The sequence below is a fragment of the Ranitomeya variabilis genome, chromosome 8 (genome assembly GCF_051348905.1).
Source record: "Ranitomeya variabilis isolate aRanVar5 chromosome 8, aRanVar5.hap1, whole genome shotgun sequence".
Classification (NCBI taxonomy): domain Eukaryota; kingdom Metazoa; phylum Chordata; class Amphibia; order Anura; family Dendrobatidae; genus Ranitomeya; species Ranitomeya variabilis.
This window is the reverse complement of record NC_135239.1, coordinates 188102848-188118163: the sequence shown is the minus strand read 5'-3', so window position 1 is coordinate 188118163 and position 15316 is coordinate 188102848. Positions and strand designations below refer to the sequence as shown.

The following is a 15316-nucleotide window of genomic DNA, read 5'->3' as shown; positions in this document are numbered from 1 at the left end:
CATTGTAGGAGAAACGGAGCAGAGCTTTGGGCATGGTAACCCATGACTCAGCTTTGTAGGGCAAGCAGGGGGTTAATTAGTCTGCGCTTAGATTGTTGAGTAACTAGTTGCGTCAAAAGTTTAAGGGGTGTTAATAAGGGGGTGGATGAAAGAAAAAATGGGAACATATAAAAGGAGGGGCTGTGTGTGAGGCCCTTAATGAGTTCAGGGATACCACAGCAAAATGTAGATAAGTCGTTGAAGAACAGCCTCTACAATACTGGAGTTCATGAGTCTGACTCATAGGAATATCCTCAACAACATAATGGCCAGTCTTCTGCAGATATCCACAACATCTTGGCCAGTCTTAAAGGATGTCCAAAACAATATGAGGACCTGATTTTGATGTCTACACAACATCTTGGCCTATCTCATAAGAATGTCCACAACAATATCATAACTTGACTTGTGAGGATGTCCACTGCAACATCTTGGACAATCTTGTAAGAATGTCCTTGACAAGATATTGTCCAGTCTTTTAAGATTATCCACAACCTCTTGACAGACTTGTAAGGATGTCCATAACAACATCATGGCTTTCTTTTAAGGATACTCTCTCCAACATCTTGGCCTTCTTTTACGAATGCCCAAATATCCAACATCATGGCCATTGTAGTAAGGATGTCTATAACACCATCATGGCCAATCTTGTAAAAATGTCCATGTTAACATTTGTGAAGATCTTGTCGGTATTATAGATGTCCACAACAACTTCATGGTTGTCTTATAAAGATGTTAAAAACTGTTTAACATGATGGCCAGTTTTGTAAGGATGAATGCAGCAACATCATGGCCAGACATGTAAGTTGTCCACAATAACATCATGGCCTGACATGTGATGATGGTCACAATAACATCATGATTCCTCCTCTTAGCATTTTGGAGCCAAGAATAAGGAGCCTCATATTGTAGATCATGAACTAGACCTAGGTGTGGTACAAAGATGAATTATACGTTTTCTGCCAATTTCAAAAGGAATGTTGGACTGGGGCTGATGAAAGTATGTCTCCATCAGGATGATTTTCCATTTAAAACCACATGTATATTTTCATTTCTCTAGAATGTATACACTCGGCTTCATTGTTCTTAAAGGTTTTGGGGGAATGGTCATTTTCATTAACAACTTGTAGGTAAAGTTCACGATCAGATAGTAGTTATCTAATGCCATACAGTACATTTAGGTCTGAAGTGTCTGTCTTCTGTATGAAACACCTTGCTTAGTTGTGTTTTTTCGATTCATAAGTGCAATATGAAGGCATAGTCTACAGCTAATCTTACTCTTTATACGCATCCCTAAAACGTAAAAACTTTAAATGTAGCACTCCGGGGGCAATGGGGCATGTGGATCCCTTTTTTAGTTGATTATTTCCCCTTCATCTGATCCTGTACTAGATACATCTTAAAGACATTCTCCAGCTAAAAGTATGTTGGACTAAATTAGCAAGTTGTATCAGCCAATGTAAAGACAAACCAGAAGAATGAAGTATCTCAAGCTCGAGGCGCCCATCACTCGTAAAATACATTAACTGGCCTCATTGGTTTTTGGATATATTCACAGGCTTTAGGGCACATTTTGGGAGCTTCTTCTAAATCCGCCTTGATCTTAGGGTATACACCTCCGCAGTGTCCCCTGTATATTTTATGGCTACATAGATCTCCACTAGCAGCGGTATTTATTGATATACTGCATTATGAACAATTGCACCTATTATGGTTTTACTTGTTTTTACATGGATGTTTCCTGTTTGCCGATAAAGCATTTTTTTGTATATTGTTATATTATCTTCAGTGTGCACATCATTTTTGTAGTTCTTTTGTTTTTATATTCAATGTATATGGTTTTACTACTGGACGTAGCACCTATACACTCATTATACCATACTGTAGTGCACTCTGTCCCCTTTTTCGCATATTTTCTGTACATCCCCTGTCTGGTTTTGTACTATTACTTGAAGATAATATATATATTTTTTTATTTAACCAATGAGTGCTATCCATTTCTTCCTGTGTCGGGCTGTTAATTCCATAATTAGCTAAAAAAACCCCTCTTCAAGCTGTCTATACACATATACAGTAAAATTAGCTGAACCCATTAATTAAGGTGGGACTGACTAACAATCTTATTTATTTTGGTGCTTCCTGACTGTCTTCTATCCAGTGTTGTTGGAAAGTAGGATTGGACATATGAAATTTCAATGCCCTTAGCCCAGTCTTCAAACTAAAATACATGCTGGCTTGGCCAAGCTCAGTGCATATGCATAGTTTAGTCAAGAGGAACAGATGTTGGATGGGCCAAAATCTATAGAAGGCTTATGGGCACCTTTAGAGGCAAAGATGGGCTAACTACTGTACCTCAAGGCTTCTGCCTCTTTTATGTTGTAGAGCTTTTGGAAAGAATTGGGACATAGCACCTGGTGTCACGGGTATGCCATGTTCCCCCTGGGAGACCTGGAGTTAGAAGGTCACAATGGGTAATGAATCGCAGGTCCTCTTCAGAGACGGTGTGATTCATGTCCTATTTGAAATGAGATTCCTTTCCTTAAGGCGCTGAAGGGGTTAAGGACGCTTTTCATGCTGGTGGGGAACGTTCAGCTTCTGTGCACACAGCTGTTCCTGTGGCTAATCATCTCTATACCCTACATATACTGGCTCTGGTCGTTTCTTCCTTGATGGTGAAAGAATCTTCTTCCTGTGCTAAGCTGTATAGTTGGAGTGGTAGTTGTAGTGATCTGTAATATGTCAGTTTTTATCTCCTTGTCCTATTCCTATTCAATTTATTCCTCTCTGTCCCTTTCCTTAGCCCTATTTTTGGTGGGCGCTTTTGTATGATTGTGGTCTTGTGTTATCCTTGCTTTGTCTTTGTGTCTTATTTATCTTACTTTTCTGTCCCATGCCTCATGGAGTGGGAGAGGGGACTGATTAGGGTTTAACAGGAGCATACTAAGGTTGGAGACCCAGGCCTCTCTACCTTCAAGAGTACCCCTGGGGCAGTTATAGTTAGTGTCCCAGTTTCAGAGACGGTTAGAGTCCCCCTCTTCCTTATTTAAGACTGTCACAGCGTGACACCTGGACCCACTTTTACAGACAGTGGAAAAGGTTCTACTTTTTATCGTTTACTATGGAATGATTCCCTTTTGCAAAAGACAATGTCAAGGTGAAATAACCTATTCTGCTTTGTACATCTCAATCTGTCTTGCGAGTTAACAGATTTGTCATTCTGCTACCATAACGTCATTGCTAATTTGCACCATTTTTACCTCTTTATTATTTTTGTATTATAATATTACTTATACAATTATTTATTTTATGCCACTATTGATAAATCTCTAGTCTCTTGTTTAGTTTTGTTCACACGGTTAACTTTCAGTTGCTTAGTATTTTGACCATAGGGGGCAGTCTACGCCATTTTTATTTTTAAATAACCACTTTTAATCCTTTGTTGAAAACCAGAAATGAGTAAAAATAAATCGCCTTCTCCTGCCCAGTTTGATTGACAGATGCTAAACGCATACCAAGCTTCTCTGCCTCTTCCCTTCCAGTCTCTTACTGCATGTCATCGCTACTCGGTGACGGAGAACAGGGGACAAATTATCTTGCTTGGTGTTTTGTTTAGCAGGTTGGCTGCCGTTTCACATACTAATTGCATAATATGTGCATCCCCTCCAACATCCACAAGACGAGGGTGTGAGATTGCTAAAAACTATTTAAAACTTTAATACCGAAGTGGCGACAAACTCTTTACATCAAGAATGTGATAATGGCTGCACATATATTGTAAAGCGAGTTATGGTTCTCCTGAAAGCTTTTTAGAGCGACTTTTTTGTGTTGCTATTTACATGGGTTAAAGGGAGTCTCTTAACTTGGAAATGCCGAGAAATCTACCGGCCGCATGTTTTAAAGCTGAGCAGAATGACATACGAGATTGTGGAGAACAAATCAGTAAAACGTATATTTTACTTAGTAAATGTCTATTTATTCAGGATTTAGGAGTCCAGAGCTGATGGAGACAGCTGACAATCAATGATTAGGACCGCCCGCTGGACTCTTAAGGATAGACAGGGCAGGGATTCAAATAAATTAAAACATACGTTATATCCTTTCCGACAACCTTTATATTTATCTGCTCAGCTTCTCCTGCTCTGTAACCTGCTGCTGGCAGATCAGACTGCAGGTTCAATGTCATAGGTTCCCTTTAAAGGGAGTCTGTCAGCCAAAATGTAGAGTATGAACTAAGCACATGGTCTTTAAGGAGATATAGCCCCTATAATAAAAAATTGGACCTTAATTATTCTAATCGCTGCCTCCATTCTGCAGACACTTTACACTAATTAGGGTGCACCCTTGGTGTGGCCAATAAACCAATGTTGTCAGTCATCAGTCAGGGAGGCGGGGTTATGCAAAACCTGTGGGTGTAACCATGTACTCAGACTCTTTGTCACACCAGGGGTGCACTAAGCACCCCAATTAGCAAATATGATTAGACTTCCGGTTCTGCAGAACAGAAGCAGCGATTAGAACACTAATGGCATGATACTTATAGAGTTATATCCCCCTAAATGCTATGTATATAGTTTATGTTCCTAATTAAGGCTGACAGACTCCCTTTAATTCAGATCTATGGTCGTTATGTATTATTTATTTATTATATACTTTATAGCAAAGGAAGCTTGATCCACTATTTTCTATGTGCTTCTATGGCTTCCATAACTAGTATCTAGCTCTAGACGAGAGATCGGGAATTTAGGTTTTCCAGTTACGCCCTGAAAAGAGTTTGTGCACACGGCCATATTTTCAGTTCGAGTTGGGTCCAACAAAACATCAGATAGCACTCGGACTAATGTTATTTTATGGGACTGTGCACATGTCAAATTTTATCCTCGTACTTCAAAAAAAATCTCTGCATGCCCAAGTTTGATCTGATATTCAGATCACACTCAGCCATGCAAGTCAGCGAGTTCATGGAAACCATCAGACTGCATTCGGATGACATCTAAGTGCAGTCCGATTTGCTCGGAGTGATAGAATGGATGTAGACTTTTTTTCTTCATCTTCTCATCTTAGAGAAATGAATCACACTATGCTGACACTTTGATCAAACTCCAATCAGAACCTGCCTCGCTCCATAGACTTGGGTCTTCGTTCACTAGACGGGTTCTGGCTGGGAATATCCATATTGCATACTTGATAGAGTGACTGCAGACTTATCATTCTAGATCGAACAACGCCATTAATATTGAAAAAATTCTGAAATAACATTGTTTTGTCAGTGAATAATAACGTCCCACTAAATTGTATTCATTGTTGTGTTGATGCATCTCAACTCATTAAATTGTTTTCCATTGTTTCTTTTCCTTAAACATTTTTTTTTCCATTATATCACAGGATAATGAAAGATCAGAACAAGAAATCTGCCAACTTGAAGCACAATCAACAAATAGAGAAGAAAAGGAACATAGATGACATGCGTCGGAGGGATGATAACATACCGGATAACTCTCAGCATCTACAGGTGCGCTCAGATCTTACTTTCCATTGTTGCTGATGTACCAAGCGTGAAGTCAGCACTCATACGTAGCGACTGATAACTCTCCCTCTATACAAATTCATGGCTGTCAGTCTCTGTGTGTGACAAGAGTCCTTGAAATGTGACAAAATAGTGAACCAAGACCCAGGGCCGGTTTTAGATAAAGTGGAGCCCTGGGCAAAACTTTAAAGTGACATTATTGACGTCGTTCGACGCTTTTTTTCCCAATCTCTTTACATCGGCTGATAAAAAATGATCGGCACAGAAGATCACTAGTAGATCGATCTGTCCCCATACAGTATCATGTTATCAGCAGCGCTTCTGCAGTTTTCACAGGGTGATGTGCTGCTGAGAACAATGACTTTTGTTCTTGCATAAACCATGCAATCACTTGATAAATAGACAGCATTTTTCTCATTTAGCATAATGCACCCCATAGTCCTCCGCCTTGTATAATGCACACCCTATAATCCTCCATATAGTATAATAGTATAATGTGCCCAAAATACCTCCATAGGGTATAATGCACACCTCATAGTCCTCCATGTAGTATAATGCACACCCCATAGTCCTCCATATAGTAATATAGTATAATGTACCCCATAGTCCTCCATTATTATTATTGTTATTATTTATTTATATAGCACCATTAATTCCATGGTGGTGTACATGAGACGGGGTTACATTAAAATACAAATATCACTTACAGTAAATAAACTAACAATTACAGACTGATACAGAGGGGCGAGGACCCTGCCCTTGTGGGCTTACATTCTACAGGATTGTGGGGAAGGAGACAGTAGGTCAGTAGGACAGTAGGTATATAGTTCAATATACTCCCCATAGTCCTCAATATAGTATAATGCATGCCATAGTCCTCCATATTTTATAATGCACAGCCCAGAGTCCTCTATATAGTACAATGCACTTTCCATAGTATAATACACCCCATAGTCCTTCATACAGTACAATGAGTTCCCTATAATCTTCCATACAGCATAATGCATTCTCCATAGTCTTCCAGACAGTATAATGCACCCCATAGTCCTTGATACAGTATAATCCATCCATCATATAGTATAATGCAGTCTCCATATAGTACATTTAGTATAATGCACTCCCCATAGTCCTCAAAGAGTATAATACAGCCCCATAGAATATAATGCACCGTCATAGAGTGTAATGTAGCCCCATAGAGTATAGTGCCACCCCATATGGTATAATGCAGCGCCATAGAGTACATATACTGTAGTATAATGCACTCCCCATAGTCCTCGATAGAGTATTAGGCAGCCCTATAGAATATAATGCAGAGTCATAGAGTATAATGTATCCCCTTAGCATATAATGCCACCCCATATGGTATAATGCAACCGCATAGAGTACATATAGTATAATGCAGTCCTATAATCCTCTAGTATAATGGCCACCATGTATTCAATGATTTAAAAAAATAATACAATACTCACCTATGCATCTCTCCTCGTTCCCTCGCTCCTCCAGTCTCTGCAGCCTGTCTCTTCAGCAGCTCCACTGCATGGTACAGTGTGGCCCCATAGCGGCCACTAGATGGGGGCCCCTGGGGGAGTGGGGACCCTTGGCAAATGCCTAGTTTTCCTGCCCCTAACACCAGCCCTGACAAAACCCGCAGCTGCATTGTCCCACTGATACATTGCTATGTTACATGAGTGCTGAAACTCGGACGTCTGAGGGAAGTGTGAGAACTCCATCCCACTAGTGGCCACTGATTGACTGTAGCGCTCATGTGGTACATCAATGTCACCAAGCTCCGGTAGACCCAGTGCCAACATTGGTGGAACAGCGCAAGCACGCTCATTTCCATCTATCTGCGTATCTAACCAGGCCAGCCTCACAGTGTGGAGCAACCTCATTAAAAAAGGCTTAACAATCCTATTAAAATATTTATTTATGAATCTGTATAATAAATATATTTCTGATCAACAGTGAACAAAATAAAAAAAAATCAAAACTTTGCAATTTTTTCTTTTAGATTTTTCCAGAATACTAATGACATTTTAAAATTACTTATCCCAAAATTGCATCTAAAGAAAATTCATCCACTGACATAAGAAAAGTTGATTCTCGGAATGAGATGAAGCGGAAACAATAAGTTGCTTTTATTTTTATGAATCCGTTATGGCTGTCCTTGGTGATCTTTGTAAGCTTAACGCCCCATGTTCTAAAACCTCTCTCCTCTGTACATAGTATTTTACTGTTGGATCATCGGAGCATTATGAGCTGTGTCTGCCAGTGATGCATGCTCCGGTAAATGACAGGAATATGTCACAGGATTACCCAGGCGTGACGGTTAGGGCACATAAATACAACATGATGATGGGGACTGCGGTTATTGCACTAGGAACGTTTATATTTCGATTTTCATACCTGTCATCACTTCTATGGAAACTGCGCTGCCGGAATGGATTTCCACTATCTGCTATTTGAGGTGCGGTTTTTATGGAGATGTTGTATAGGATTATATTGTCTAATTTTCTGTAACACAAAACCACACAGTGTGATGTTCAATAGGTCATTTTCTGATTACTCTTTCCCTTTAAGTCAAGTTTTTTGTGTATTTTTTTAAAATAATTGGCGATATATATATTTTTTCATATCACGATTTTTATTGCAAAAACTTACATTTGTAATGTTTCAATCTTCTTACTGGCTACTAGGGCATTTTTTAGACTCATACTTCCTCTCCTTTTAGGAAGAGTTTACAGCAGTTTCCTTATCATCAGAGACAGGATGACAGTGACCGGTAACACCTCTATACACAGCTGATAAGACAGGAACCACCAATCACAATAGGCGATGTCACATTGTGGCTAATGTAAATGTGAAGTTTCCTGAAAGAACAGGAAGTAGGTGTTTGAAATAGCCCCAGTGGCCAGTGTGAAAATTGCAAGATTTTTAATTTTTTATTTTAAAGAAAGAATGTGATATGGGAAAAAAAAATGGAGAAAAATAAAAAATAAATACATTTTACAAAAAAACTGATTTACTTAACAAGTCCTTTTCTGATAACACATTACATTTAAGATATTGGGATTTTTGAAAATGGTTCAGCTTCATTTGGCAGGATAACTGAAGTATTGTAGAGAGAAGTTGGCCAAACCTACTGATTTTGGCAGGACTTGCCCACTCAGTGATGAATACTGGGACCTCCCGACTCTTCCTCAACAGATGTTATTGGGATCTGGCATGTTGAATTTCATCGGCAAATCATTTTAGTTTGGTTCATGAATCTGGCAGCAGGTTAATCTACTCTCTCCATTGAAAACCTTGTATCCTCTACTGAACTGAATTTTTTATTAATATTTATGTGACACCCCAGGGTCCTGGGTGTCACAGTGGCATTGCTTTCCTCACTGGGAAATTGATGTCATGCTTGGAAGCGAAGGAAGATCTCTTTCATCAGGTAAACACAAGCATACAACATGTTCACACTCCAGGCCAGAAGGGGGAGCTCTAAACCCGGTTTAAGGGGAACTTCCCTATTTATACATTCTGGTCTGGAAGGGAAGTCAATTGGTGAGAGGACAGTGAAGCAGGAAGATGTGCTAAGTGGGATCTCCCTGTTAGAAGGGGCTAGAGAAAGATTGCCAGAAGGGAGCTTGTTGAGGAACATCAGCTAGGCGGAGCTGGTACGAGAGGAGTGCAGCTGAGCAGACGTGGGAGTCTGCAGCTCCTGGCATACAGTGAAGAGAGATAAAGGACTGAGGGGCCGTGCAGCCACGAGAAAGAGCTGCAGCTCCGGGACAGAGATAACACAGAAAGACGAACTGCTTGTAGTGAGCGTGCAGGAGAGCAGAGCGCAGGCGAGTGACAACTGGGGAGGACAGCTGTGATTGGGCTACCTCCCTGCAGAGCGCATACTCCGTCAGCCGGAAGACCGAGGTTGTGAGGGACTCCAAGACTTACAGCAGAAACCGACAGAACAGCTGGACTACACGTAACCTGTCCGCCCTAATACCCAGGAGACACAGTGGCATATAGAGCCCAGGTTGTGATAGAGACCCTGTAAAAAGGCTCGAGCCACCTGTCATACGGGTTTGTGTCCTACCTTTATGGAGGACAGAGAGAACCGTGAGGACCTTGATAGAAGCCACAGGCAGCAAGGGACTACACTAAAGTGCTGGTAGGAAGGCTTTCATCTCCACCTGGTAAAGGGGACTCTGAACTTGCTTCCAAGCTGGCCGGACCCTGCCTGTACCTGTGATCTGGTGCCCTGGACTGTGGTTGCCTGAAGCCTTCAGTAAACCAGGTAAAAAGACTGCAAACCTGTGTCCTCCGTTTCTTACCGCACCATTTCCATCTACACACCAGGAGCCCTGGGGACCCAACTTCACCTTTGGGAAGTTATACCATCTTAGCTGCCATAGCATCACCCCAGAGGACCCCTTTAAGCAGTGTCGGTCCCCACTGACTGAATACCACAGGTGGCGTCACAAACACAAACTTTTTATTACAACTCCATTAAAAGACCTTTCCCTTTAATTGGGCACCCAGGGCCACGGACCGTGTCGCAGTCACCGTGACATCCCCTTTATTTGTGACCGGACCCGAGTACCCCACGACCCTGGTGGGTGACTCATTTATATCTCCAGTGGCTACCGTGGGGCTTGCTGGTTACAGTTTTGGTGGCTTTTGACCATGCAATTTGCGCAGGGGAATTTTGGAACTTCATGTGATCTGTAAAAATGCAATCAAATTTTATATATATATATATATATATATATATATATATATATATATATATATATATATATATATATATATACAGTTAGGTCCATATATATTTGGACAGAGACAACATTTTTCTAATTTTGGTTATAGACATTACCACAATGAATTTTAAACAAAACAATTCAGATGCAGTTGAAGTTCAGACTTTCAGCTTTCATTTGAGGGTATCCACATAAAAACTGAATGAAGGGTTTAGGAGTTTCAGCTCCTTAACATGTGCCCCCTGTTTTTAAAGGGACCAAAAGTAATTGGACAATTGACTCCAAGGCTATATCATGGACAGGTGTGGGCAATCCCTTCGTTATGTCATTCTCAATTAAGCAGATAAAAGGACTGGAGTTGATTTGAGGTGTGGTGCTTGCATTTGGAAGGTTTTGCTGTGAAGTAATCATGCGGTCAAAGGAGCTCTCCATGCAGGTGAAACAAGCCATCCTTAAGCTGCGAAAACAGAAATAACCCATCCGAGAAATTGCTACAATATTAGGAGTGGCAAAATCTACAGTTTGGTACATCCTGAGAAAGAAAGAAAGCACTGGTGAACTCATCAATGCAAAAATACCTGGGCGCCCACGGAAGACAACAGTGGTGGATAATCGCAGAATAATCGCCATGGTGAAAAGAACACCCTTCACAACAGCCAACCAAGTGACCAACACTCTCCAGGAGGTCGGCGCATCAATATCCAAATCTACCATAAAGAGAAGACTGCATGAAAGTAAATACAGAGGGTTCACTGCACGGTGCAAGCCACTCATAAGCATCAAGAATAAAAAGGCTAGACTGGACTTTGCTAAAAAACATCTAAAAAAGCCAGCACAGTTCTGGAAGAACATTCTTTGGACAGATGAAGCCAAGATCCACCTCTACCAGAATGATGAAAAGAGAAAAGTATGGCGAAGGCGTGGTCCAGCTCATGGTCCAAAGCATACCACATCATCTGTAAAACACGGCGGAGGCAGTGTGATGGCTTGGGCATGCATGGCTGCGAGTGGCACTGGGTCACTAGTGTTTATTGATGATGTGACACAGGACAGAAGCAGCAGAATGAATTCTGAGGTATTCAGAGCCATACTGTGTGCTCAGATCCAGCCAAATGCAGCCAAACTGATTGGTCGTCGTTTCATACTACAGATGGACAATGACCCAAAACATAAAGCCAAAGCAACCCAGGAGTTTATTAAAGCAAAGAAGTGGAAGATTCTTGAATGGCCAAGTCAGTCACCTGATCTCAACCCAATTGAGCAGCATTTCACTTGTTAAAGACTAAATTTCAGACAGAAAGGCCCACAAACAAACAGCAACTGAAAACCACCGCAGTGAAGGCCTGGCAGAGCATCAAAAAGGAGGAAACACAGCGTCTGGTGATGTCCATGAGTTCAAGACTTCAGGCAGTCATTGCCAACAAAGGGTTTTCAACCAAGTACTAGAAATGAACATTTTATTTAAAATTATTTAATCTGTCCAATTACTTTTGGTCCCTTTAAAAACAGGGTGGCACATGTTAAGGAGCTGAAACTCCTAAACCCTTCATCCAATTTTAATGTGGATACCCTCAAATGAAAGCTGAAAGTCTGAACTTCAACTGCATCTGAATTGTTTTGTTTAAAATTCATTGTGGTAATGTCTATAACCAAAATTAGAAAAATGTTGTCTCTGTCCAAATATATATGGACCTAACTAATATATATATATATATATATATATATATATATATATATATATATATATATATATATAATGTCATCATCTATTTTTTCTTAAAGTGATGAAAATGAAATTATACCCAACAGTGACAGCCTGGACAGCCCATCTAGATAAATATCCCATTCTCGTCCTCCACTATGATAAATTTTCGGGTTGTTATCTCGCTACCTCCAAAGAAAGATTTCCAGCCGAGAGGTCATTTCATCGACATGATGTTGTTCTCCTCCGAAATGAAGAGCCCCCTCATTACTTGTCATCCTGTAATTGTTACCAGAGGAACTGAGCGACAGACAGGTAGCAGTCGCCAAATATCATAATATTTGGACTTGATTGTCTTACAGCTGCAGAGATATGAAACCTTGTTGTTCTAGTATACCTTTATCTTCCTTTCTATACTTAGTCCTTGGGTTTTCCTGTCATTTTTTTTTAGATATACAGTAGTCCCTCTGACATCTAATGTGTAGACATCCTGGGATCACAATGCATTAGTTAAATGTTTCCGATGTTTAGGGTTTTTTTTTTTCCTTTTTTTTAATCTCTTTTATTACTTTTTGCTTTTTTTAGTTATGTTGTGCATTTAGGTTTAACAAAATATGAATGAACCAAAAAAATAAAAATTCTGGCAAATTACAAAACATATACACTCACTGGCCACTTTATTAGGTACACCTGTCCAACTTCTTGTTAACACTTAATTTCTAATCAGCCAATCACATGGCGGCAACTCAGTGCATTTAGGCATGTAGACATGGTCAAGACAATCTCCTGCAGTTCAAACCGAGCATCAGTATGGGGAAGAAAGGTGATTTGAGTGCCTTTGAACGTGGCATGGTTGTTGGTGCCAGAAGGGCTGGTCTGAGTATTTCAGAAACTGCTGATCTACTGGGATTTTCACGCACAACCATCTCTAGGGTTTACAGAGAATGGTCCGAAAAAGAAAAAAAATCCAGTGAGCGGCAGTTCTGTGGGCGGAAATGCCTTGTTGATGCCAGAGGTCAGAGGAGAATGGGCAGACTGGTTCGAGCTGATAGAAAGGCAACAGTGACTCAAATCGCCACCCGTTACAACCAAGGTAGGCCTAAGAGCATCTCTGAACGCACAGTGCGTCGAACTTTGAGGCAGATGGGCTACAGCAGCAGAAGACCACACCGGGTACCACTCCTTTCAGCTAAGAACAGGAAACTGAGGCTACAATTTGTACAAGCTCATCGAAATTGGACAGTAGAAGATTGGAAAAACGTTGCTTGGTCTGATGAGTCTCGATTTCTGCTGCGACATTCGGATGGTAGGGTCAGAATTTGGCGTAAACAACATGAAAGCATGGATCCATCCTGCCTTGTATGGAGCATCTTTGGGATGTGCAGCCGACAAATCTGCGGCAACTGTGTGATGCCATCATGTCAATATGGACCAAAATCTCTGAGGAATGCTTCCAGCACCTTGTTGAATCTATGCCACGAAGAATTGAGGCAGTTCTGAAGGCAAAAGGGGGTCCAACCCGTTACTAGCATGGTGTACCTAATAAAGTGGCCGGTGAGTGTATATATTTGTTTATCGTTCTAATTTTTTCCACGCTGTTAGTATTACATGTTCTTAGCCGAAATTACTTTTAGTTCGTATGGCCGTACCTTATGTTAGAAAAACACATGGACATGAATGACTCTTCACATAGATGGTGCAGACAGTAGTTTAGAGATATTCAGCTATGTGATTAATATTTCCTAATGATGTTTTTGGATTTTCTGGTTCACTTCTTATTAGGACCTTTTAATAGTACAAATATCTATAGTGCTAATTAACACTATATGTTTACTTTTTAGAGCAAATTACTGTTTTCTTGTGCCCCGTTCGGTATATTTTTCTTTTTTTCATCACTTTTTACAACAATTCAAAATTCAGCCCAGGAAATGTACAATTATTCTTTATACATAAGTACTCAAAGCAGAATTAATGGCCTGGGTTGCGAGAGGCTCTACCCCTAATCCCACAGGGGGCATACAAACCTGCATAAGGGTGCAGCTACATTGTTGTTTATTGACTGGGTGGTGTTAGTTGGGCACATTTTGGTGACTTTATTGAAGCCTTTTGTAATGGTAATCAGGCCTTAATTTGTATCTGATATTTTTATTTTGTGTGCCCAATGGTGATTTTTCTTGGGCTCTGAGTGGTGGAAGTCAAGCAGTGTATTGTATCTGGCTTTGTTATTTGGGCACCTTATGGAAAAGTTATTTGGGTACTGTAAGACGATGGTATTATATATGGCTGTGTCATTTGGGCACCTTATGGTGATGTTACTTGGATACTGTGTAGTTGTGGTAAATGTACATTGTATTGTACATGGCTGTTTTATTTGGGCACATTACGGAAATGTTAGTTGGGCACTGGAAGGTGATGGTGATCATGCATTGCATTGCATCTGGCTTTATTTGGGCACCTTGTGGAGATGATAGTTGAACACTGTGAGATGGTGGTAATCTCGCATTATGTTGTATATGGTCATGCTATTTGGACACCTTATGATGATGTTACTTGGATGCCGTGAAGTAGCGGTGATGGTCAAGCATTGTATTGCATATGGCTGTGTTATTTGGACACCTTGCAGTGATGTTAGTTGGGCACTGTGAGATGGTGGTAATCAGGAATTGTATTATATAGTTTGCTGTAAGATGGTGTGATCAAGCATTATTTTGAATCTAGCAGTGTTATTTGGGCAAGTTATCGTGCTGTTACTTGGATACTGTGTAGTGGTGGTAATCAGGCATTGTATTTTATATGGCTTTATTATTTCGGCACTTCATGGAGATGTAAGCTGGTGAGCATTGTATTGTGTATGGCTTTATTTGGGCACCTTTTGTTGATGTTGCTTGGGCACTGGGAGATGGTGGTGATCAGGCATCATATTGTATATGGCTGTATTATTTGGGCATGCTATGATGATGTTTAGTGTTGAGCGAGTGTGCTCGTTACTTCAGTTTTCCGAGCATGCTCGGGTGTTCTCCTAGTATCTTGGGTGTGCTCATAGATTGTTTGTGTCCCCGCAGCTGCATGATTTGTGGCTGATAGACAACCTGAACACACGCAGGGATTACCTGTTTGTTAGGGAATCCCCACGTGTATTCAGGCTTTCTAGCAGCCACAAATCACGCAACTGCGGGGACACAAACATAATCTCTGAGCATGCCCAAGATACTCAGAGAACACCCGAGCATGCTCGGAAATCTCGAGTAACGAGCACACTCGCTCATCACTAGTGATGTTATTTGGGCACTATGCGATGGT

At 40.7% G+C, this 15316-nt stretch overlaps 1 protein-coding gene across 3 annotated transcripts in view; it reads left to right on the top strand.

Moving 5' to 3' along the window:
* The window catches only part of ERC2 (ELKS/RAB6-interacting/CAST family member 2), a 1115226-nt gene that overhangs the window by 448724 nt on the left and 651186 nt on the right, over window positions 1–15316 (top strand). For all 3 annotated transcript variants that reach the window (XM_077278496.1, XM_077278495.1, XM_077278494.1), the window contains one exon: window positions 5422–5548. In XM_077278496.1, coding sequence (XP_077134611.1) covers window positions 5422–5548 — 127 coding nt within the window. The remainder of the gene's footprint in view (window positions 1–5421; window positions 5549–15316) is intronic.